This window comes from Amblyraja radiata, chromosome 6 (genome assembly GCF_010909765.2).
Source record: "Amblyraja radiata isolate CabotCenter1 chromosome 6, sAmbRad1.1.pri, whole genome shotgun sequence".
In the NCBI taxonomy this organism is placed as follows: domain Eukaryota; kingdom Metazoa; phylum Chordata; class Chondrichthyes; order Rajiformes; family Rajidae; genus Amblyraja; species Amblyraja radiata.
This window is the reverse complement of record NC_045961.1, coordinates 33,629,242-33,653,593: the sequence shown is the minus strand read 5'-3', so window position 1 is coordinate 33,653,593 and position 24,352 is coordinate 33,629,242. Positions and strand designations below refer to the sequence as shown.

The following is a 24,352-nucleotide window of genomic DNA, read 5'->3' as shown; positions in this document are numbered from 1 at the left end:
AAATAAAGTATTGGTAAGCCTTCCTTTTCTATTCAACGAGATTACTCTGACAGGTAGCATGTAACGTTGGAATGGACTATACATTTCGTTTTTTTGAAGAAATAAAACCAACATTGATCATGGAATATGATCCTAATTTGTGGTTGAAGAATGAATTAAATAAGAAAAATTGTTAAATGGGGACCTCTCCAGACAGCTTTAAGAACTGCAATAAAACACATAATTTAGGAAAAATGCTAAGTTCAAATGTAACATTTTGTGAAAGAAACTTCAAATTGACACACATATTTTAGGTATAATTACATATTCTTGTAAGTTCCATGTACATCTTCACTATTTGCCCATGTACTCATTCTTTTAGGAAATATTTAAATGTAACTTATTTGGATTGTTCCACCCTAAAATTGAAACATGTAAAATGTTAATGTTTGTTCTTCATGAATAACAGATGATATACTCAAATTATTTTTCCACTTCTCTCACACCGCAGTCTTTTACACATATGTTCAGATTATATGTGCAATTGTGATAATAAAAGTTTGGGTAGATGAAACTCCAACTTTAATTTTGTATGTGATAAATGGGGCGTTTGGGTGTTTTGAGAAGTTTGAAGGGAATTACTCTAGTAATAGGTATTCTAGTACCTAGTACGCTGGTCACGCTAGCCACGGTGTCAACCAAATTATTGATCCGGGGAAATAAGACAAAAGCCAGGATTTTTCTAAGGGAATACAAGGGTTACACTTACGTGTAGGAAGGAACTACAGATGCTGGTTTAAACCCAAAATAGACACAAAATGCTGCAGTAAAGGGCCTGTCCCACTTGGGCGACCTAATCCGCGAGTTCTGGCGAGTTTGCCCTCGACTCATACTCGCAGCATGATCGACACGAGGTCGTACGAGGTCTTCGTAACTCTCCTTCATGGTTGAGAGTGGTCTCCGCATACTCGAGGCCTCAGCTAGGTCGCGGCGTTTTATTCAATATGTTAGAAAATGCCCGCGAATAAAAAAGGTCGCCATGGAAAAAATCAATGCTTTTTTTACTCGTAGGTTTAGTCGTAGTAGGTCGAAGTAGGTCAGCATGTTAGTCGTAGGTAATCGAGGGTACTCGAAGGTAGTCGAAGTTAGACGTAGTTAGTCTTCATCATAGTCGAAGGGAGGTTGATGGAGATCGAAGAAGGTCGTCTTCACTCTCCACTATTCGGTGTCCAATTTTCCCGAAGTTAGTCGTATCTAGTCGAAGCTGGTGTTCAACATAGTCGAAGGAGGTCTTCTACATAGTTGAAGGAGGTCTTCAACATGTCATTTTTACAAACTCTTCTAAACTCGCCAATTTGGTCGCCCAAGTGGGACAGCCCCTTAACTCAGCGGGACAGGCATCTCTGAGAGAAGAAGGGTCTCGAGCCGGAAAAGTCACTCCTTCCTTCTCTCCACAGGGTTACACTTATGATTGCCAGCCTTTCACAGCAAAAAGTGCTGATAAAGTTTCAGGATTCCTGTGCAAGTGCAGAAGTCTCAAACTTCCTGCTGGAATGCTCCAATCCATTTTGCCGGTGCACATAGCCACTGTTCTGCATGTTAAACCTCATGCAGAATCTATATGGAGGACTTGGGGAAGACAAAAGAAAATAAAGCCAGTCACATTTTTAATTTCCTTTTGTATAGTCTTTGTAAAATATTTCATTATTTTATGTTTTTGTGTTTTTAATATTTAAAAATAATGTTAAATTTTAATTTTTTACTTTTTAAAAATAGTAGACATTCCTGAATATCAGAGACAGTCAGAAACATATAGAAAATGTTAATAGTTATGGCAGCGAGCAAAGCGGTGGATTGGTTTTGCTAGCTGTCAAAGACTTTGAGGGATTTTTATTCAGCAGCATGATCATGTTGGATACCGAGATTAGCCTGTAGGATATGGCCAAGTTAAGTTATAGTCATACATCATGAGAACAGGCCCTTTGGCCCAACTCATCCATGGCAATCAAGATGTCCCATCTAAGCTAGTCCTTCTTCTTCTTGCGTATGGCGGGCACAGCCTAAAGTTGTAGGACAACTTGTTCTATTTGATCTAATTTGATTAAGCTAGTTCCATTTGCCCTTGTTTGGCCCATATCCCTCTAAACCTTTCCTGTCCATGGACCTGTCCAACCTATGTGACATAAAGTAGACCTGTGTGACATAAAGAAAGCCTCGAGCTGGATTGACCGTCCGCGTTGAAACAGCGAGCTGGATTGACCGTGTACACACACACACACTGCCTGCGTGATGAAGAGGAAGTTAAACGGCTGCCACAGTGTGCGGTATGTCCTTTAGAGGGCGTGGGGGGGGGGGGGGGGGGGGGAGAGAAGGGTGAAGAAGGGGGGGGAGAAGGAATGGAGACACTTTTAAGAAGTTTAATAAAGTTTAGCGGGCATTTTACCTACCGGTCGGTTTTCCTTGGTCCGGTCAGCGAAGCAGATTGCCTACGGCTGCCCTCAACTGCCTGTAACTAAATAATGACCCCCACTCCACTGCACTACGAACCAAAAAGAACCATGCCGACCAAATTTTACTTGCGGAAAATGTTTCAATATGCGGAAAAAATTTACCCGACCACAAATATTCGGGAACTTCCCTCGGGAACTTCCCTCGAGCATGAAGGAGAGTTCCAGCAACCTCATAGGACCTCCTAGGACCGCGTATCGACCATGCTGTGAGTTTGAAGGTCAAAGACACTCTTCTAAACTCGCAGATTAGGCGCCCAAGTGGGGCAGCCCCTTTAAGGAACTAGGGGTTTTATACTTTCCATAGGTGAGAAGAATTTTTAAAACAACCAATTTTTTTTTCACAAGGGATAACCTTTCCATAAAACTGCAAATGCAAGTTATCGACTGGCAATGTTGAGATGCGATTTCAATGATCTGAAGCTGAAGCTCAGCAGACCTGCAGGGGTATTGTTGGAGACAAAAGTTGAATCTGTTTAAAGTTAGCAGCATTATACTATTGTTCAGAGAGATTTGAAAGCAAAATGCAACAACATTGAGGAAAAAGTGACCTGATTCAACAAATGGACAAAGGATGTACAGGAAGCTCTTAAATTCAGAAACAAAAGTACCAAAGCAAAGAGTTATAAAGTGAGGTTAAAATTACAAAACTATTCAATACAGAAATGCTGTAATTTGAATCTGCAGTTAAAATTACAAAATGATTTAATATGGAAGATGGTCATTTAGCCTACCATGCCTGTTTTAGTGAAATCTGTCCAAGAATGCTCTGGAATCCAGGGAATTATTTGATTACAGCAAGTCGCCACAATTTTATTAGCAATCTGGTGTGATTTCCGTAAAGTCTTTATGAATCCAGAGGATTAGAAGGTTAGAGCAAGCCTCCACAACTCCTTTAGCATATATATCCAGTAGTATACTTTCTCCCCAGTCCTAGTGAATTTCTTACTTTAAGCATGGTGATTTTTTCCTTATAAGATCAGTTTTCATCCCATCCATTATCTCCACTGAAATGTTGGCAGCATTCTTTTCCTTGTTAAAGGCTGGTAGAATGTGCTTATTAACTATTCCAGCATTACCCTCTGGCTCTATGGGTAGATGATGTTCTTATCCCCCAATCAAATCTTGAACTGTAATTATTATCATTATTATTCCTGGTAAGAGGCCTTAAGGTTATTAAATGGCCTGATAGAGTAGACATAGAGATGTTTTCACTTGTAAGGGTGAAGGGTAACCAGGAGCTATAAATATGTCACTAATAAATCCATCAGGGCATTTAGAAGAATCTTGAATGAAGGTGTGGTAAGAATGTGGAGCTTGTTGGCACTAGATAACCATCTTACAATGACACATTTAAGGTATGGTTGGATTAACATGTGGGAGAAAGAAATAGTCGTTTCTAAGTTTAGACTGAGAGTAGAAGGATCATAAAAACACCATGTGAACTTGTGAGGCCAAATTGTGGGTTTCTGCACTCATAATGTATTATGTAAAACCTTGATGTTTGTCAGACATTGGTGTTTTATGTATATTTTCTGGAATTGAAGTTCTAAGATCATTCACGAACTGCGGCATTTGTTTTCCAGATGCAAAGATGGCCTCAAGGGATTTGCTTTCTCTGCACTCAAGTAAGTATAATAATTCAAATTTTCTAAAATAATATTGACTTGTTTATGGTCTGTTTTACAGACAAAACATTAGCCTAATTGTCCATTGCAGATGAGTTTCAAAAATAGACAGCCATCATGGACAGTTTTCTAATTTGGCGTCAACACTCTCATACCTGCTGATGCCATATGATGAATTACAGCAACATTATATTTTAAAGCATACATGTATATTTGTTGCTGTTATGAGATTGTCAAAACGATCCTCCCTAGTTGCAGCGAGCTGTTCTGAGTGCTGGCATCAAGAAAAAAACAGATACATCTATCTTTAACTCCCAAGAAATATATAGGTACAGAGTTCTGTGACACCAAAGAGACAGAAACAAAATAGACTTCTCAACCGGCACATGTTTTTATTTTGATTGAGTTTCCATGAGAATTAAATTTGTTGTGACATTATTTCAGCAATATTCAGCAATATTAGACAGTAAAGGAAAATAAAAGTAGCCGTGCCAAATAAACTTTGCTAACTATTAATTATAGAATGATGGAAGAAATTGTCAATTGGAAAACAATTTCAATCTTATAATAACGGTTGATTGTATAGTAAAGGTTTTCTTTATTTTGGCAAGAGAATTATATCTCCGAGTAAGATACCTCGAATCAATCTTCATTAAGGGCAGGGCAGGCAGTCATAATCTTTGACCCAGGAGGGAAATGTCAAATACAAGATTACATAGTTTTAAGGTGATAGGGGGAAAGTTTAAAGGAGATGTGCTTTTTTCACCCAGAATGGTGGGTGCCTGGAATGTGCAGCCAGGGGTGGTAGCTTGTCGCATTTAACAGGCAGGGAAATGTGCAGGTAATGGAGGAATATGGATCACGTGCGGGCAGAAGGGATTAATTTAATTTGGCATCTTGTTCACCAGAGATTATTTGGGATAAAAGGCCTATTTCTAGGGCTGTACTTTTCTATATTCTATAAGCTCACAAAAAATTGTATGTCCTTTGGGACAATACTACTCATGTGCTATTACAGTAAATCCATGATTCTATACGTTTTGGTTCTTGGTGGTTAATACTAACTAAAATAGAGTAGATCTGTATCAGGCACTGTCATATTGCCAGTCACGTCCAAAGCAAGAGGTTATACACTCTTGAGATTTGAAAGCTAAAGTACGAGAATTTGGCACTGATACTTCCAATGTATTGAAATGTGCACCACTAATAGCACACGGCAGGCCCATGACAGACACCACTTCCCTGGTCCTACACTTATCTTTGGAACATCTGGATAACAAGGCCACCTATGCACATCTCCTATTATTCACCATAGCTCTGTATACAACACCAAAATTCCAAACAAACCCCTGTATCTAGGTCTTGGCACTCCTCGACCTCCTGACCCATAGACCATAATTATTAAGGATAGGTGACAAAATGTCCTCCACGATAATTCTCAGCACTGGTGCCCTGCAAGGATGCGTTCTTAGCCCCTCCTCAATGTCAGGAAACCAAAGGAGCTCATCAACGATTTCAGGAAGCGGGGTGGTGTACATGCCCCAATCTGCACCAGTGGTGTTGAAATGGAGAAAGCTGAGAGCTTCAAGCTCCTAGGCATAAATATAAAGAACAACTTGTCCTGTTACAACCACATTAATACCATAGTCAATAAAACAACCAGCGCCTGCACTTCCTCAATGTTTGTTTACTAACTTGATTTGACAACTGCTCAAGGCTGCAAGAAATTGCAGAGTTGTGGATGTAGCCCAGTCCATCATGCAAACCCCTCCCCCAATATCGACTCCATCTACACTTCCTGCTGCTTCAGGAAAACAGCCAACATAATTAAGGACCACTTATATCACAATCATCCATTTAGGCAGACAACACAAAAGCTTGAAAGCATGTCCCACCATATTCAGCAAAGCTTCTTCCCCTGTTGTTAGACTAATGTACATACCTTTCATAAGCTAAGGATATATGCCTGACCTCCCAATTTATATCATTGCAGCATGCACCTTTTTTAACTGCATTTCCTCTGTACTTGTAACACTATATTCTGCACTCTGTTTATTTTCTCTTTGCACTGCATATGATACTTGTGTATGGTCTGAATGCACTTATGTCAACAATTGCCATCTGGAAAATATGGATCACTTTCCACATCTTGGTAGCCATTCCTTCTCCAATGCAGATCGGAACAATGAAATATATCACCAACACTGCAGTGTAACCATAGGTTTTGTCAGGCTTAGGAGTAGGGTCTCTGAAGACCCTGACCTCCAAGTGAGGACCAAACTGCTTGTCTTCAAAGCCATTATTCTTTCAACCCTACTATAAGGAGCTGAGACTTGGACCACCAACACCAGACACCCCAGAGCCCTCAAATTCTACCACCTGCGGAGCCTCCAGAAGATCCTATGAATCAACAGGGAAGACAGATTCACTACCACCAGTGTGCAGGAAGCGGCTAATGTTCACTCCATCATCACCACCATCAAACACAGCTCAGATTGACTGGCCATGTTTTGAAGATGCCCGACATCTGTCTCCCAAAACAAATGCTCTACTCCCAACTACTGGAAGGACAGCAACCCCCCCCCCAGACATCAGAAGAAGCACTATAAGGAAAACATCAGGATCAACCTTAAAAAGTGCCCCATAAGCCCCATCAACTGGGAGGACTTAGCACCAGATGGAGCAACATGGAAAATCACTGTTTACAAAGGAGCTGCACTCCACCTGAAGGTTAGTGGAAGGCTGCAAAACATAAGCGCAGCAAAGAAAGGAGAGACACGCCATCAAGATGGTCCAATCACATCTCACCACCAATACCACTCACTGCAATAAAGTCTGGGCCTCTCCAGCTATAGAGGACAATCATACCTGATTTTGAGTGATCGCTGGTGATGATGTGTACTCTGTATGGTGTCATTTATTGGAGAGCAAGCTAAACAACATTTTTCACTGTATCTCAGTATACGTAACAATAATAAACTAATACTAACACCAAGCCAAATCACGGCACAATAATTGTTATCAATCATCAATCTTGTGTGATTAACAAGATGTTTCTAATGTCTTTTGGTTTAAGAAAATACCAGTTTTCAGATGGTTTGGTTCATTGTTTGGGATCTCATTTATATCTTTATTTTTCTATGCTTTTCAATTTTTTTTCCTCTTCCCTTTCCACATACTGGAAATACTAATTCACGCTGCGGAATAATCCTGAACCTGCCAAAATTATCATATACCTCAAACAAATGGTAGTCCTACATGTACAGCTTGAATATGGGTAGATTACTCGTTCTTCATTAAACTTTCACTCTCCTTTGGCTCACTGAGTAGTAATGGAAAGCTGGAAGCATATACGACTGCATCCCCTGCTTAGCAAACAGATGTCAAAATGCCAAACTAATATCTCAACTGCCACCGTCATTAAGATTAAATCAAGTCCTTCAACATTTGGAGCAAGTGTAGATACATTATCCAGAAAGCTATAGGATGTTATAAAGTCAAAAGTCAAACGTTTCAAAAGTAAATCATTGATTTTTATTTTGTAAGGAATGCCATGGTTCAATGTCTAAAATTGAAGCCATTTAAAAAACAATTTTACATTGTTGGTTGATTGAATTTGATTTCATCTTTACACTATTAATTCTTGTCTGTTAGATTTATTGTTGGAAAAGAAGAAATTCCAACACATTCAGTTGTGGCAGAACACCGGATTCCCAGCACAACCAGTGGCCATATCACTGAGCACCAGACACTAGAAGGTCGGACCAAGAAAACCAAGGCATCTTTCATAGCATTGACAAGACAACTTATTGCCAGAATGTAAGGAAACATTTTAATTTCTCCTCAGATTTTTTTGTGCATTTTATCCATTGACTAACAGTATAACTGAATAATAGATTAACAAAAAACAAGGATAAGTATTGTCTCATAACTGATTCCCAAATGTTGGTTTTCACCTTCTGAAAGCAAATGTCACCAGAAACTGGTGAGAAGTTAAAACGTGGCCATTTATGCGATTGTATTGATGACTTGGATACTCTGACAAATCAGAGGAGATTTCAGATTGCATAATTATCGTGCCCTCTGTGGATAATATGACGTACTTTAGCTTATGTGCCTATCAATATTCCAAACTATCCTGCTGTCTAGTTGAGAAAAATTCAGCGTATAATATTTCGAGAGGGTGACTGACCTGTTGTATTTTATTTTAGATGGAGCTACACTGACTCACAGACATTGTACACTTGGGAACAATGGTTCTTGGGGTCTAATAAAACGGGCCACTGTTATTTTGTTAGCTGTTTGGTGTATGAGGGTTTTTAATAATCAAACAAATGAGCTACATTTTAAGAAAAATACAAATTTTCTATTCATATTTGGACAAATAAATTTTCCCTCTAATTTTCTCGAGGAGTAAAGAGGTTCAAATTGAAATAAAACATTCAAGTGCTTCAATATAACAAGAGGAGTAAAGAATATTAAGACACATGTAGAATCAAAGTAAGCTGAAATATTTCAATTCATGGTTACTGGTGCTTTCACTCTGATAATTGAATTAATAAGGGAAACTTTATGATAAACAAAAAAAGCATTTTTCTGTGAAGATATTTATTTATCATATTTAATAAAGGTTATTGATATATTATTTAATGAGAACGACTTGGAGGTGGCACAGTGATAGAGTTGCTGCCTTATAGTGTGAGAGACCTGGGTTTGATCCTGACTGTACGTGCTGTCTGTATGGAGTTTCTACATTTACTCTGGAGTCGCACGAGCTTCATTGGCTCGTCTCCAGCTTGTTCAAAATGCTGCCGCTCGCCTTTTGACCGGAACTCGAAAGAGGGAGCACATTACGCCAATTTTGGCCTCCCTTCACTGGCTCCCAGTGCACTTTCGAGTTAATTTCAAAATTCTTTTATTTGTTTTTAAATCGTTGAATGGGCTCGCCCCGCCTTACCTCTCTGAGCTGCTCCACCTATATGCTCCTGCCCGGTGCCTCAGGTCAGCTGATCAGCTGCTCCTTGAGGTACCAAGGTCTAGGCGGAAGCTCAGAGGGGATAGAGCCTTTTCTGTTGCTGCTCCGGCACTCTGGAACACCTTGCCACTGCACATCAGACAGGCCCCCTCACTGTCCATCTTCAAATCCTCCCTAAAAACACATTTTTATTCTTTGGCTTTCGACACTGGCTGAGGCATTGCTCCTGTTCTTAGTGCTTTTAATGTCTTTTAATTTTTAGTGTGTTTTTTATAGTCCTTCGTTTTACGGTTTTTAATGGTTTTTAATTGTTTGTAATAGCTTTTTGTCCATGAGTTCTCATGTACAGCACTTTGTGGCAACTGCAGTTGTTTAAAGTGCTTTATAAATAAAGTTATTATTATTATTATTATTATTATTTGCCCTGTGACCACATGGGTTTTCTCCGGGTGCTCTGGTTTTCTCCCACATCCCAAAGACATGCAAGTTTGTAGATTACTTGGCTTCTGTAAATTGTCCCTATGTGTGTAGGGTAGAACTAGTATAAAGGTGATCGTGGTTGGTGTGGACTCGATGGGCCAAACGGCCTGTTTCCATGCAGTATCTCTAAACTAAACTAAATTAAAGAAGAAATATTGAGTGGAAAATTGATAAGAACCTAGAAAATCAGTGAGAAACACGTAATTTGGGATAAATGTTTGATAATCATATTAAAACAAGCTTGCTTGGGAAATCGTGACTATGCATCTTCCAGGCGGCAAGTTAATGAGTGTTCAGAACCTGTTAACAAGTGCCATCACTTTCAGTAATTGAAAAACAAAACACTGCGGGTTCTGGAAAACCTGAAATAAACACAAGAGGACGCTGAATGTACATCGCAGATCATCTATCAGATGAGGAAGGAATGGCTTAAGATCAGAAGCAGCTAAACTGGTCCTACAGTAGTTGATAAAGGGTTAATATTTTCTATTCTCAACTGCAGCTGTTCTAACTTTATTTACCAGCTTTAGGAAGCTACTGACAGATGCATGGAGAAAATTAACAAGGGCAGGTTTGTTTGGGAATATAGAACATTTCAACAGACCAGGCAAGGACTGTTTTCCTCCTAAAACCACTTCTAAATCAAATTAGAACATTAGACCAGTTTCCAAGTGTCAAAGGTTTATATATTTTTTGCTTCAAATCTGGCATTGCTGTATCCCTGCTTTTATGTTGCATTTTTACTTTTGTCATCTTATATATTTATACATTCACTAATATGTACACTATTGGAATAAACCACTCTCCATTACAATCAGTTTTGAGTAGTTACCACAATAAAATATTTTCATGGGCAAAAATTATGCCATCAGCAAGGGAGTTTTTACAAAACTAAAGGGTTGGGCCAACTAAATGTCCTTCCATGTATATTTTTAATTTGTGACTAGTTTATTTCTCGTTAAGGTGAAGGAAGGAAGCTTTAATGGAAATATAATTTTCTATTGTGGACTTCCAGCATCAGCTTGGTCCTCACAGATTAGTCAGTATTGGTCACAAGGTAATTTAGATCAGCGAAAGGATCTTGCACTCTACCTTGGAGCACATCCCTGTTGCAAATATAATTGTGTTTCATGTAATCTATTCCATTCCTGAATGAGATTCATAATTTAGTTAAAAAGCTGCAGACATTTCTGGCAGGTTTGTGGTGTACACCATACCCATGAGAAAGAAGAATATTCAGGCTTACTTCATATAATTTGGCCTGGATTTGAACCCAAGTCTTAAATATAAAAGGGAAGTAGTCAAGTATTTCGTGCCTCAAGCCTGCTTTATCCTAAAGTTGTTTTGGTTAGCTATCACAGAAGTGGGTTTACTATGGGGAGACTAACTTGGCTTAAGGCAGGAAAAACAAATACAATATACTTGTTACCAGACTAGCAATCATGTACAGGTTTAGTAACTGCGTGTCTCCTTTACTGAAAGATTCAAGATTCAAATAATAAAAGAGGATGTGGGTGATATCAACTTTAATTCCTGCTTTACACAGTTCCACATCTGGAGGCCTAGTACCAAGAATAAAAGACCCTGGAGATGTTAAGGAAAGAGAGGAACAAAACAGAAACATACATTGTAATTTCCCCTTCCAGTCACGGCAGTGACCTGGCAACAGGCAGTATAGTACTCCCATCCTTTCAGCTGCAGCCAAAGAGTGATTTTGGAAAAAAACTAAGAAACACTGCGTCCAGATAAACTCGATGAATGTTTGAATAGACATGCAGATACAGAGAAGTTGATATCCTACATTTACAATGTTCTTCAAAACATCAACACCCCATCATCTGAGGTTTACAGGCGTGTATGGGAAGATGAGATGGGTCAACAAATCTCAAATTATATATGGGACGAAAGCTTACAATATATCCATACTTGCTCCTGAAATGCCAGACATGGCATGATACAGATCAAAGTGCTGCACAGGTTATACTACTCAAAAACCAAACTGAACAAAATTTTCCCCAGTGTTTCCCCTCTTTGCGATAAGTGTCAGTTCCAAGAAGCCACAAACCCACAGTTTTGTACTCTACAAAAATAGAAAGTTTTTGGACGGAAGTATTCAGCGTCCTCTCCAATATACTGAAAATCCCATTAGAGACAGACTCAAAACTGATAATACTGGGAATATGAGAGGCATATAGTAAATTGACTGTTTTTCAGCGACGCTTTGTCGGCTATGGACTAATATCAGCAAAAAACTCATACTTAAATTCTGGAAAAATGCTGAAGTTCCTCCAATGAAGATGTGGATTGCAGAAATGATGGGCACATTACATCTAGAGAGAATTAGGTTTATCTTGAATGATAAACTGAAGCAATTTTTAAAAATATGGTCATGTTTTATTGATTTTCTCGAACAACACAACATTTGAACACAAATTCGAAATTACTCGTAGGGCTGGGTGAGCGGGCGTTTGGGTGGGCCGATGGGAATATCTCCCCTCGTTTCTTTCTCTTTTCTCTCACTTCTCCTTTCTCTCTCTTTTTAATCTAATGTTCTTTTTGGAAAGAGTTAAAATTGAAGCTGTTCACAAAGCTGTAAAATTGTCAAGTTTTTTATAAAATGCTTCCAATAAAAACATTGAAACCAAAAAAAAACAAAAACTAATTAACAGATAAAAGAAAAATGAATGAAATATATGCAAAAAAGTAACGATGATAAAGGAAACAGGCCATTGTTAGCTGTTTGTTGGATGAAAATTAGAAGCGAGTGCGACTTAGGTGGGGGATGTATAGAGAGAGAGTGAATGCCTGGGCTACCTGAAGTTGGAGAAACCAATCTTCGTACCACTGGATTGTAAGCGGCCCAAGCGAAATATGAGATGCTGTTTCTCCAACTTGCGTTTAGCCTCACTCTGATAATGGAGGAGTCCTAGGACAGAAAGGTCTGTGTGGGAATGGGAAGGAGAATTAAAGTGTTTAGCAACCGGGAGATCAGGTAGATTTAAGCAGACTGAGCAAAGGCGTTCAGCGAAACGATCGCCCAGTCTATGTTTGGTCTCGCCGACGTATAAGAGGCCATATCTTGAACAACGGATACAGTAGATGAGGTTGGAGGAGGTGCAAGTGAATTTCTGCCTAACCTGACAGGACTGTCGGGGTCTCTGGGCAGAGTCGAGGGAGGAGGTATAGGGACAGTTGTTGCATCTTCTGCAGTTGCAAGAGAAGGTACCTGGGGAGGAGGTGGTTTGGGTGGGAAAGGTTGAGTTAACCAGGGAGTTGCGGAAAGATCTACAGAAGGCAGAAAGGGGTGGTGATGAGAAAATGTGGCTAATGGTAACATCCCGTTGGAGGTGGCGGAAATTTTGGGAATTATTTGTTGTATGCGACTGCTGATGGGGTGGAAGATAAGGACTAGGGAGACTCTGTCTCTGTTGTGACTAGGGGGAGGGGGAGCAAGGATGGAGCTGCGGGGAACTGAGGAGACACGAGTGAGGGACTCATCTCTGATGAGAGAGTGGAACCCTTGTTCCCTAAAGAAAGAGGACATCTCGAATGTCCTGGTATGGACCTCATCTTAGGCGCAGATGCGGTGTAGACGGAGGAATTGGGATTAGGGGATAGAGTGTTTGCAGGAAGCAGGGTTGTCGAGATAGTTGTGGGGGTCAGTGGATTGTAATAGACGTCAGTCGATAGTCTATTTCCTATGATGGCGACTGTGATTGCCGATTGTCCAAGTAAATTTGAGTGCAGGATGGAAATTTGTGGTGAAGTTGATAAAGTCTATGAGTTCTGCATGGGTGCAGGAGGTAGAACCAAATGGCCTTCCTGGTGGGGGATGGAGCAGTAGAGTGACTGACATCCACAGTAAAGGTGAGGGAGTGGGGGCTCGGAAAGCAGAATTCATTAAAAAGATGAAGGGAATGTGAGGTATCTTGGACATAGATATATTAACCTGCCTTTGCTCCATATTCCCAAACACAAGAAATAATTTCTATCCATCTTGATTTAAGGCCGTTACATGGCATTGTTGTAATATTTGGAACTCCCACACGCAGCAGAGAGGTAGAATATCTACCTATCAGACCAAGTCAAACAATATTGAGCTTTTGGTATTTGCTTTATCTGGTCTGGTCCTGGCATGTTGAGGAAATATCTGGCAAGCAGTAGCAAGTCTGTTGGTGGTGGGTAGACCTCAGTTTCTCTACCACTAAGGCCATGTTACCAGAATGCAGGAGGAAGGGCTCACTTCTCAAATTTGGCTGTTAAGAATTCTTTAAATGCATCTCAGTTGGATTTAGAAACATTTAGAATTGCTGTAGATAAAACATGTTTTAAACAAATAATAAAATAGTTAAAATTAAGTTATTTCCTTTTTTTCAACTGGGCCAGTGTAAAGTTGAGGAACTGTAGCATCCGTTACCCAGCATTTAGCGTACTTACAGTAAGTGCATGTTAGTCGGGACTTGCCTGGGGACAGCTATCTATCGATGGTTCACACTCGGCACAGCCAGCAAGATTTGTCCCAGTGTCTTCCATTAAAGAGAAATATAAATAAGGCTTCATGGGAGAGGGAAGAGCAGATATTTAGATAAATCAAAGAAAAGTGCAAAAGCAATAGGGTTATAGTAGTGAGGGATTTTAACTTCCTCAATTCTGTGATTGCATTGGTGCAGAGGCTATGGGTTGGAATTTTGACAGTGTATACAGGAGGTTTTTTTAGCCAATAAATAGTCCTCCTGGAGACAGGATTATACATGATTTCCTTTGTAGGGAACACTGGTGGGTGAACTGATTACATAAAATTATGAGGGAGATAATAGTGTGGACTTGTTTTCCTTGTGATGGGAGTGAGGGCAGAGGTGTAAGATGCAAGGTATGAAGTTTAATGGGTATCTTAGCGGGCATATTGTAACATAGAGAGTGGTTGGAATTTGGAACATGTTGCCTAAGGAGAAGGTGGAGGAAATCCTGGGAAGCTGCGCGGCAGCGGGAGTATCCTGGGGAGCCGCGGTCCGTACATTGAGGACCTGCACGGAAGGTCCAGCTCACTCCCTGGAACTGAGGAGTCGCCCGCCCAGTGGGCCCGACTCACCCACTGAAGACCCGCGCCGGGGACTGGAATCCACCCGGTTGGCCCGACTCGCCCGGAACCATGAACTCGCGTCGACAACCAGAACCCGCCGGCTGGCCCGCTGTGGACCGGGGACTCGTCCTCCACGTTCGGAGGATCCACAGACTGGAACCGCATTGGATCGAGGACCCATGGGAACCCGCCTGGAAGGCCGGTTAGCAGACCGGCTGCAGGAGGAAGTGCACGGCCTCGACGGTTGGAGGCCCTGCAGCAGCCTGAGCCTCGGATGGACAGGAGCCACTCCCAGGGGCCGAGCACATGGACCGGATGCCGCCTACAGCGGTGGAGCAGCGGAGGAGGACACCACGGCTATGCATGGCCAGGCCGATAATGGACCTTTATGGCCAGCTCAAGATCACCAACTGTGACTAGAAAATGGCACCAAACTGTCATCACTGTATTGGTGTACTACTGCTGCGAACTGTATCTAAGATGCTTTTCTAATATGTATCTAAATGCTTAAGTATAGTGATACTTGAACTGTATACAAAAATGAATTTCACTGTAACTCGGTACCAAATAAAATACCATACCATACTTTCACGATAATCAGAAAGTATGTTGGCAGGTTTTTTTGAGGCCTAGAAATCTGTGGACCAAATGGAGGTAAAAGGGTCAAGTACAAAGTACAAAGTTCAGCATGGACATAATGGAGTGAAGAGCTTGTTTGTGTACTGTATGATTTTAACTCTAGAAAATAAAAATTCACATATCAGAGAAAGACATTCTGACAATTCTAATTGACCCAGAGTTGCATAATTGAGGAAGTCTGGTATCACAGTAACATTGCAGGGAGGGTAGTTTTCCCAGGTTTGAATCTAGCACCTGAAGCTATCTGTGGAATTTGCATGTTTTCCCCCGATGATTGCATGGGTTTTGCCCAAGTTAATTCCCAAGGTTAATTCCCGGGATCGTGGGACTGTCATATGCTGAGAGAATGGAGCGGCTGGGCTTGTATACTCTGGAATTTAGAAGGATGAGAGGGAATCTTATTGAAATATGATTATTAAGGGTTTGGACATGCTAGAGGCAGGAAACATGTTCCCGATGTTGGGGGAGTCCAGAACCGGGGGCCACAGTTTAAGAATAAGGGGTAAGCCATTTAGAATGGAGATGACGAAACACATGTTCACACAGAAAGTTGTGTGTCTGTGGAATTCTCTGCCTCAGAGGTCAGTGGAGGCCAGTTCCCTGGATACTTTCAAGAGAGAGCTAGATAGGGCTCTTGAAGATAGCGGAGCCAGTGGATATGGGGAGAAGGCAGGAACGGGGTATTGATTGTGGATGATTAGCCATGATCACATTGAATGGCGGTGCTGGCTTGAAGGGCTGAATGGCCTACTCCTGCACCTATTGTCTATTGTCAATAACTGCTTTGGTTTCCCCCCATGTTCCAAAGATGTGTTGGTTGTTACGCTAATTTGCTATTGTAAATTATCTCTGTAGGTGACCGGTGGACCAGTTGGTGGATGAGGGAATGAAACTGCTCTGATAACCATCAGGCACTCAATAGGTTAAATATCCTTATTTATGTTTTGAGGAAATATAATAAATAAAAGTAATACCATAATATATAATTCTATATTTCAGGGTATTGTATAGAACCGTAGAAATGATTAGGTACTTATTGAATTGCAGTCACTTTAATTATGTTGTAGACTTAACTGGCAACAACCAGCAATTCAATTATGACAAGATCTATTTTTCAATGTTGATTAAAAGATAAATATGCAGTGTGGATACGTCCTCTGCTCATTTTGAACATACTGATTAACAAACAGGACTTCAGTTTAACATAAATCAAAAAAAGAAAATGTAGGAAATGCTCAGCAGGTCAGGCAATAGCTGTCGAAAGAATTCACATTTCTTGTTGAAGATGCTTCATCAGAAACTCCTTGGTCAATTTAACACCTCATTCAAAGATCCACACTTCGACATTATGTACTTAAAAACAAATTTTCTTGCTTTGATCACGAGTTTAGTCTTTAACTGAGTTTTAAGTACACATTCTGTGTTACTTAATGTCATCAAAATGCTAATTGTACTTTTATCACCTTTATAAGTGTCTTTTTTAACATTCTTGCTGGTTTTACATTCTGATTTTAAACTCTAAACTATACTGCTATGACATGCATATCTAAAACTTGGGTTTAGTGATATTTATGGTGGCGAATTAAAATGTCACATATCCATCTTCATGTCTCTCTACAACCTTGCATCATGCTCTCTTTGCAACCTTCTAGGGAGTCCTGTATTCACCCCTGCAGTTTTTAATTTTCCAAATTTCTCTTCCCTGGATCCTGTTTCCTCAGCCACTGATAGGGTCAAAATCTTCAATCACCTTTGCCTTATCCTATGAAGCTCATGTTTTGAAGACATCTATCTCGCTGTATGGCCTAGAAATGCACAATTGATGTGCAACCAATGATGCATTTTAGCCCATTGAAAACACAGGCCAGAAGCAATTTAAATTCTGATCTAACTTGCATACAGCCAGTAAATTGATACTCTTGGTCTTCATGCAATTAATGAAACTTGGGCAAGCTTTGCATACTTTATATAGGCCCCACTTGCTTTATAGAAGACAACTGACATAAAGCAAATAGTGCCACTGCTAAGGTTAATTGCTTGATCAACGGGTTGCAATGCAGCATTACTGCTTAATTCTGCACTTTAAAAAAAATATTTGAGAAAAGATGAATGGCATCACAATTTGCTAAAGGGTGCCTTTCCTGACGTATGTAATGCAAGCGTTGATATAACAGTATGAAGAAATCTAAGGCTTTGACAATTAAGCTGAAATCAAGATACCATTTAGCATTGTGAAGCGTGCGATCTTTTAGTTGGAAGTTTAAACAAAATCTGAATGTGGTGCTTGTAACCTGATGTATGACCTAATATTTTGCTTCCCTGATTGAATGCCCACACAACACTTAATTTATTATGGCTGTCAGTTGAAAGCCGACTTGTACAGTGCTTCTCGTTCACTTTATTTTATGGGGTGTATTAAATTGTCATGTATTTAATAACCAGCCATGAATAATGAGCACAATGCATGTCTGATGCCGAGTGCATAGTATGTATTGACCTCACCACTGTATTTCATCACTTATCAAAATAATGTCTAAACTGTAAGTCCTTTAGTTATAAGTGATCGGTGATATAGTACACATTGTACATTTCATCCCCATTAACAGTAAAATAACAAAAAACTGTTGTTTTTTCTTTTATGATTTATATATCTGAGATATTTTTCAAAAAGAGCACTATTAAAATGGGAGGAATAGATGTTAAATTATTTTTTTTCTGTTCAGTTGCAAACGTGGCCCAAGACACAGATGTTGTAAGCATTATGACGACAACTGCATATCCTACTGCGTTAAAGTGAGTAATTATTTTCCATTGAATCTAGCAATGGATTTATTATTTTACATGTTGAGGCCATTTTACAATTGACTAAGTTCATAACACAGTGCCTACAGCTTCAAGCAGCAACAGTCTCAAATCAGAAACACTGGGGGAAATAGGAATTTGATATAGGATTTAATTGTTATAGGCTCTTGGCTGAGAAATTATTTTAATCTGTTAGCTTCTAGTACAGTATGTCTGTTTCTTGTACAGAGGCAATTGACATTTTTGTGCAGTTTTTGAGGAGAGTCACTTTCACCTTCATACCTGTTATCTTATCGGAGCTTTTTACTCCATAAAATAATGTCATATGTAGAATTAGGACTGAATAACACCATATCTGTTAGTAATACAATATTCAATTCAATTGACAGACCATTCACAATGGAAAAAGGTGGACTTTGAGTTCCACATCATTCCTTCTGACTCTTCGGGGCATTCAACCTGCTAATGAATAGAACAGTCCAGGGATTTCTGGTCATGTAGATGTGTCCTGCAGATGGCGCAAGCCACTTATTCAGAAGCAGCCCTCAACAGTACTTGTGAGCTGGCCTTAGTATTATTTAAAGGGGATGCTGGAACTGGAAACCCACTTCAGGTTTGTTTCCATCAACTGGTCTGCATATTGTGACAGTTCTCTGCACATTGGGGACCAGTGTGACATTGGTTGGCAGTATGCCTCCAACGCAGCCTTCAAGTACATCAGCCTTGGCATTAGTTTCAAGTTCACTCCGACCTCTGATCTCTCATTTGATCCCCACTTCTGTTAACTCCCAGCCTCAAAATAACTCTTCGTGATAATCCTTGGCAGTTGACTCAAGCCCTGATTTTTCTCTAGATGCCAACTCCCCCCTAATCCTCCTGCTGCTGCCCCATCCCCTCTCTTGTGAAGCACTTTGCTCCTACCCCTCCCAACCCTTACCTGATTTTGAGTGTGTGCTCCAGAATGGTGGAGCACACGGAGTAATAGCCTATCAGTGTGAAAATACAATAGATAGATAGGTTCTTTATTGTCATTATAACATGTAAACATGTACAACAAAATTAAAAATGCCAACCAGTCAATGCACCATTCACACATTATCTCAAAGCTAACGATATGTAAAAAAGAATATCTGAAATAAACAACTAAAATAAATAACATGAAAAAAACAAGCATAAACACATAACCATACATTCTTCTGTCGATTGCACAATCCCTTTGGTATGTAGCGCACCTGCGCTCATTTGGTGGCTATATTAAGTGTAGTTATTGCTGTGGGATAAAAACTGTTTTTGAGTCTGTTTGTCCTTGTCCTCATTGATCTGTACCGTCTGCCTGACGGCAACAGTTCAAACAGGGAGTGTCCGGGGTGGGAAATGTCCTTTATAATGTTCTGGGATTTCTTGAGACAGTGGGAACTGTGTAGGTCCTCCAAGATGAGGAGAGGGCAGCCGACAATCTTCTGGGCGTTGTCAATAGCCCTCTGGAGCGCTTTCCTCTTGGCCGCTGTGCACCACACGCATACACAGTATGTTAGGATGCTCTCTATGGAGCACTGATAAAAGGACAGCAGCAGTCTCTGAGTGATGTTGTTCTTCCTGAGCACCCTCAGGAAGTGCAGTCTCTGCTGGACCTTTTTCAGCAGCGCAGAGGTGTTCACGTTCCATGTCAGGTCCTCCTCAATGTGGATTCCCAGGAAGCGGAAATCCGCCACCCTCTCCACATAGTCCCCTCTGATGATTAATGGTGTAATGTCCGTTTTCTTCTTCCTGTAGTCTATTATGAGCTCCTTGGTCTTTGAGGTGTTGAGGAGCAGGTTATTCTCTCCACACCACACTGTCAGCTGCTCCACCTCATCCCTGTAGGCGCACTCATCCCCCCCAGAGATGAGCCCCACCACCGTGGTGTCATCCGCGAATTTGACAATGGTGTTGCTGTGGTGGGTGGGGGTGCAGTCATATGTGTAAATGGTGTAAAGCAGGGGGCTCAGCACGCAGCCCTGTGGAGAGCCAGTACTGAGGCTGAGGGCCGTGGATGTGTGATGGCCCACTCTGACTCTCTGGCTGCGACCCGACAGGAAGCTATTTATCCACATGCAGGTGGAGTGTGGAAGTCCCAGGTCCCCCAGTATGTCCACCAGTTTGTGGGGAAGGATGGTGTTAAAAGCAGAGCTGTAGTCCACAAAGAGCATCCGCACGTAGCTCCCCCGCTGTTCCAGGTGGGACAGTGCAGCATGGAGGGCTGTGACCACAGCGTCCTCTGTGGATCTGTTCGCTCTATACGCAAACTGGTGGGGGTCAAAGCTTCGGGGCAGGAGTGATGTGATGTGACCCCGGACCAGTTTTTCAAAGCACTTCATCACCACTGGTGTGCGTGCGACTGGCCGGTAGTCGTTGAGGCTGGAGATGTGGGTTTTTTTGGACAAGGGGACTATGGTGGAGGACTTCAGACAGGGTGGGACAGTGGACTGGGCCAGAGACTGGTTGAAAATCCTCGTAAAGACTCCAGCCAGCTGGTCTGCGCAGCCCTTTTATTAATAGCGATTAATAAAAGGGAGCAGATGCAAACCACCTGACCCCCTGTTCTGAATGAGTCATGACTGATCTGCCACAGGCCTCAACATCCTCTCCTTTGCCAGTCCATATAATTGCATTCTCTGATTTTTTTTTGGTCAAACATTTATCCATTTCCACTTTTAAATACCTCCAGTGATGTAGCTTCCACAATCTCCTAGAGTAGAGAATTTCACCCTCTGTGAGAAGCAGTTCCTAATGCAATTCAGTTTTATATGACTGCTCCCATATCCGGCAACATCTTCTATCATGAAAGACACCTCACTTTAAAACAGTCAACAAGAATTTACACAACCTTAATAACGCCTCCTCAGGCAGTTGTTTCTCTTTATATTGACATTTATTTTTCTATCCTCAAGGGAGAAAAGAATGCAGTCCCCTCCCCTAGTTTTCAAATTATTTTCTTTCTCATTGTCATCATATTTTTGCTTCATCAAATCTAATCAAAAGATGAGGCAAACAGTCCTCTGGGTCCGAATCATCTCTGTGTGCTAAACAATACAAAGGTGCTTTCTTCCATCTGAACCTAATTCCAAGAGTATAACTCATGCCATTCATATTTCCATCGCACGTAAAAGTTTTAAGTTTCCTGATTAATTGAATGGCAACTTTCCTTTGTTTACCAACGTGAAAATCAGTGACAAGTTTCTCACCCTGACCCATGATTTGAGAACCATTTTGTTGCTCAAATGGGAATTCTGGAAGCTCCAGTACAGGGCCAGGCAAAGCATCAATATCTGAATCAGGCACTGAATTGCCCCTGATTAAACTGCAACATCTACAACTAAAGGTTTCTATGTTTCTAAATGCATAAGCACACCGTCTTTATCTCTTTAAAAAATGTTTTGGAAGGGTAGATTATATTAGGAATAGCTGAATTTAGAAAGTTATTTTTTCCCTCCAGTAGTCCTGGGATTAAGTAACCAACTATTCCAGTTGATAACAATAGGTGATGCCAGTGTAAGAAATGTACACCAAGGTAGTGAAATAGGTTTATTCCATTGAACCCAAAACTAGTCTGGATAGAGTGAAAAAGAGATGGGAATAGTGGCTCAGTAGTATATCAGAACTTGAACATAGTTTTCTCATCAGCTATTTTCCGCTGTTCAACAAATACACTAATATGTCAAACAGCTGAATAGTGCCCTGCTAATGATGCAACTTTTGTATTAACAACTATCTTGAAATGTTTCCATTCATTTGGGAATATAGCCAAGTCAGTCACTATAATTTGCGTAAACTCAGAAAAAAACAGTGCACTTTTTGTAAAGAAAAGACAGGTTGTGTGGATGTGTGCTTTGAATTGTGAATATTTTTGTGACATCCTATCTTCCTTAATTAGGTGACTGATCGGTTGTGCATTTTTCCTACATTTTCAGCATTTTTAATTTCTTTTTATTTTAATATGTTGTATGAAAGCAAATGCTTAGTAAAGAAATTCAAGATTTTTTTAACGGATTCTAACTGAATTAGATGAATCAACTGTGCTGGTGGGGGATGGGGATTCTGATTAACTAGACCAGGAATGAATGGCAGTGTTTGTTCCCTGAAGGGAAACAGTGAAATTGTTGAATTTTAAGAGAATCTGCTAGCTGCGTAATCTCTTTGTTGGAGAATCATTTCATTTGTAATTTAAAAAAAAAAAATGAATGCAAATACTTAAATTGCCAAGCAGGGATTTGAACTCTTATTCTTTTGATCATAGTGGAGCAGCATTACCATTGCTCTATTGGATGTCTTGTAACTTTATGTCAGAGTTAATTCAGCCACATTTCATTTGCAATTTTTTTTTAAAAAAGTGTGCGTAAAATACTGAGTTAAATAAACGATGATGGAACTTCAATCCAGAGAATTGGAACATGTAACCATTCGACTTCCATATCATGCTATTTCTAAAGTACTGACAAAAATCTTTCTTCCAGGGTTTTATACGGATGTTCGGTGTTGGCTACCTTATTCAGTGCTGCCTTCGTATTCCATCAGCATTTAGACACCTGTTTACAAAGCCATCTCGGTTGTTGTCTGCTTTGTACAATAAAGAGAATTTCCAACTTGGAGCTTTTCTAGGATCCTTTGTCAGTATTTACAAGGTAATAACACACAACCTTATACGAGAGTATATTATATTGCAACAAAAATATGAATTACTTTTCTAGTGAAATTTAAATACGAATAAAATAAAATGAATATATTGCATATTTCAGGAAAAGTAGGAGGTTTGGAGACATTCAAGGTCATTTGATAATAGATTGAAGAATAAGCATAATTTAAAAAATACATTAACATAAGAAAGAAAAGTTTTATATCTAGAAAATTATTAACAGAATAAAAGCAAACATGTCACATGAATGTTTCAGAAAGCTAAGATGGTACATTAATTTTGTTAAAAGTAAAGAATGAAATTTTACTTAATAATCAAAGCAATATTGTATTTTGCTACATAAGCCACAGAAATGTAAAACAGATGAATGCTTCAGAAAGCATATAAAGCAGTTATAAAGAGTTAGGCCTGTTTTACTTGCAACAAAGAGGGATTGGAGGCGCCTTAATTAAGGTCTTCAAGGTGGTCGGCTTTAATTGGGTGAGTCGAGGAAAATTATTTCTTTAAGTGAACGGGTCCAATAATTAAAAACCATAGAATGAAAACCTTCAACACAATGTGCGGAAAGGACTTGGGAGAATTTTTAACTCCACAAAGAGTGCTGTCGATGATGGTATAACTACTTGATGGATGAGAAACCTCATTGATTGTGGCCAAAAAGCTGGATGTGGCCCCTTATGCAATGTCTCCCAAACCAAATGAGATATTTAAAAAATATTAGAAATGTATTGTAAAGCTTTCTGCATGCATTCTATTCCCTTTTCTTTTTGTAAGCGTTAAATGGATCATTCATTTTAAAATGTCGCTGAGTTTCAGGAAGAGGAGAGAAGATGAGAAATGTATTCATATATTGCTATGCTAGGTGGAATAATTGAAGTTAAAACTATTTGTCGGCAATAGACAATAGGTGCAGGAGTAGGCCATTCGGCCCTTCGAGACAGCACTGCCATCCACTGTGATCATGGTTGGGGAAGAGATGTTTGAAGCAAATATTTTAAACAAATATGAACGCTAAGCAATAGGGGATAACAAAGCTTTGGAATATGTTTGATGTTACATTTCTGAAGAGTCGCCACAGAGACGATGAAATAAAATTCTCCCCTGATTGAGAGCAGTGAATCGCCTTGACGGGGGACAACTGTGAGGGGGGAGGGGAAGAACAATGGAGGACCCGGTGTGGGAGAACTGCGGTGGGGGGTGGGGGGGGGGGGGGAGAACAAAAGGAGGAACCGGCGTACTTTGCAACTTTGTGGCTGCTATTTGTATACATTGGGTATACAAACAAAGAATTTCACTGCCTGGTCATGTGACAATAAAGTGTTCCTATTCCTACTAATGTTATTTCCTAATGTGTCAATATCAAATCCATCTCATTAATACATTATTGGATTCAGTCATGAAACTGGTTTACTATGTTCAGTGCACCCTGCTCAAATCATTCTGTACTAACTGGAACTCAATCCTTACAGGACAAACACACCACCCAAGCACTAGTTCTGCAACTGTATGAAATGGGGCAATTTGAGGAATGGCTGTAGTTTACACAGGAGAAAGGAACATGCTGCATGATTCACAGAGATTTATGGAGGA

At 40.2% G+C, this 24,352-nt stretch overlaps 1 protein-coding gene across 2 annotated transcripts in view; it reads left to right on the top strand.

Annotated features, from left to right (window-relative positions):
- Positions 1-24,352, top strand: part of tmem135 (transmembrane protein 135) — a 308,698-nt gene that overhangs the window by 262,136 nt on the left and 22,210 nt on the right. For both annotated transcript variants that reach the window (XM_033022460.1, XM_033022461.1), the window contains 4 exons: positions 4,073-4,114; positions 7,769-7,933; positions 18,012-18,081; positions 22,584-22,751. In XM_033022460.1, coding sequence (XP_032878351.1) covers positions 4,073-4,114; positions 7,769-7,933; positions 18,012-18,081; positions 22,584-22,751 — 445 coding nt within the window. The remainder of the gene's footprint in view (positions 1-4,072; positions 4,115-7,768; positions 7,934-18,011; positions 18,082-22,583; positions 22,752-24,352) is intronic.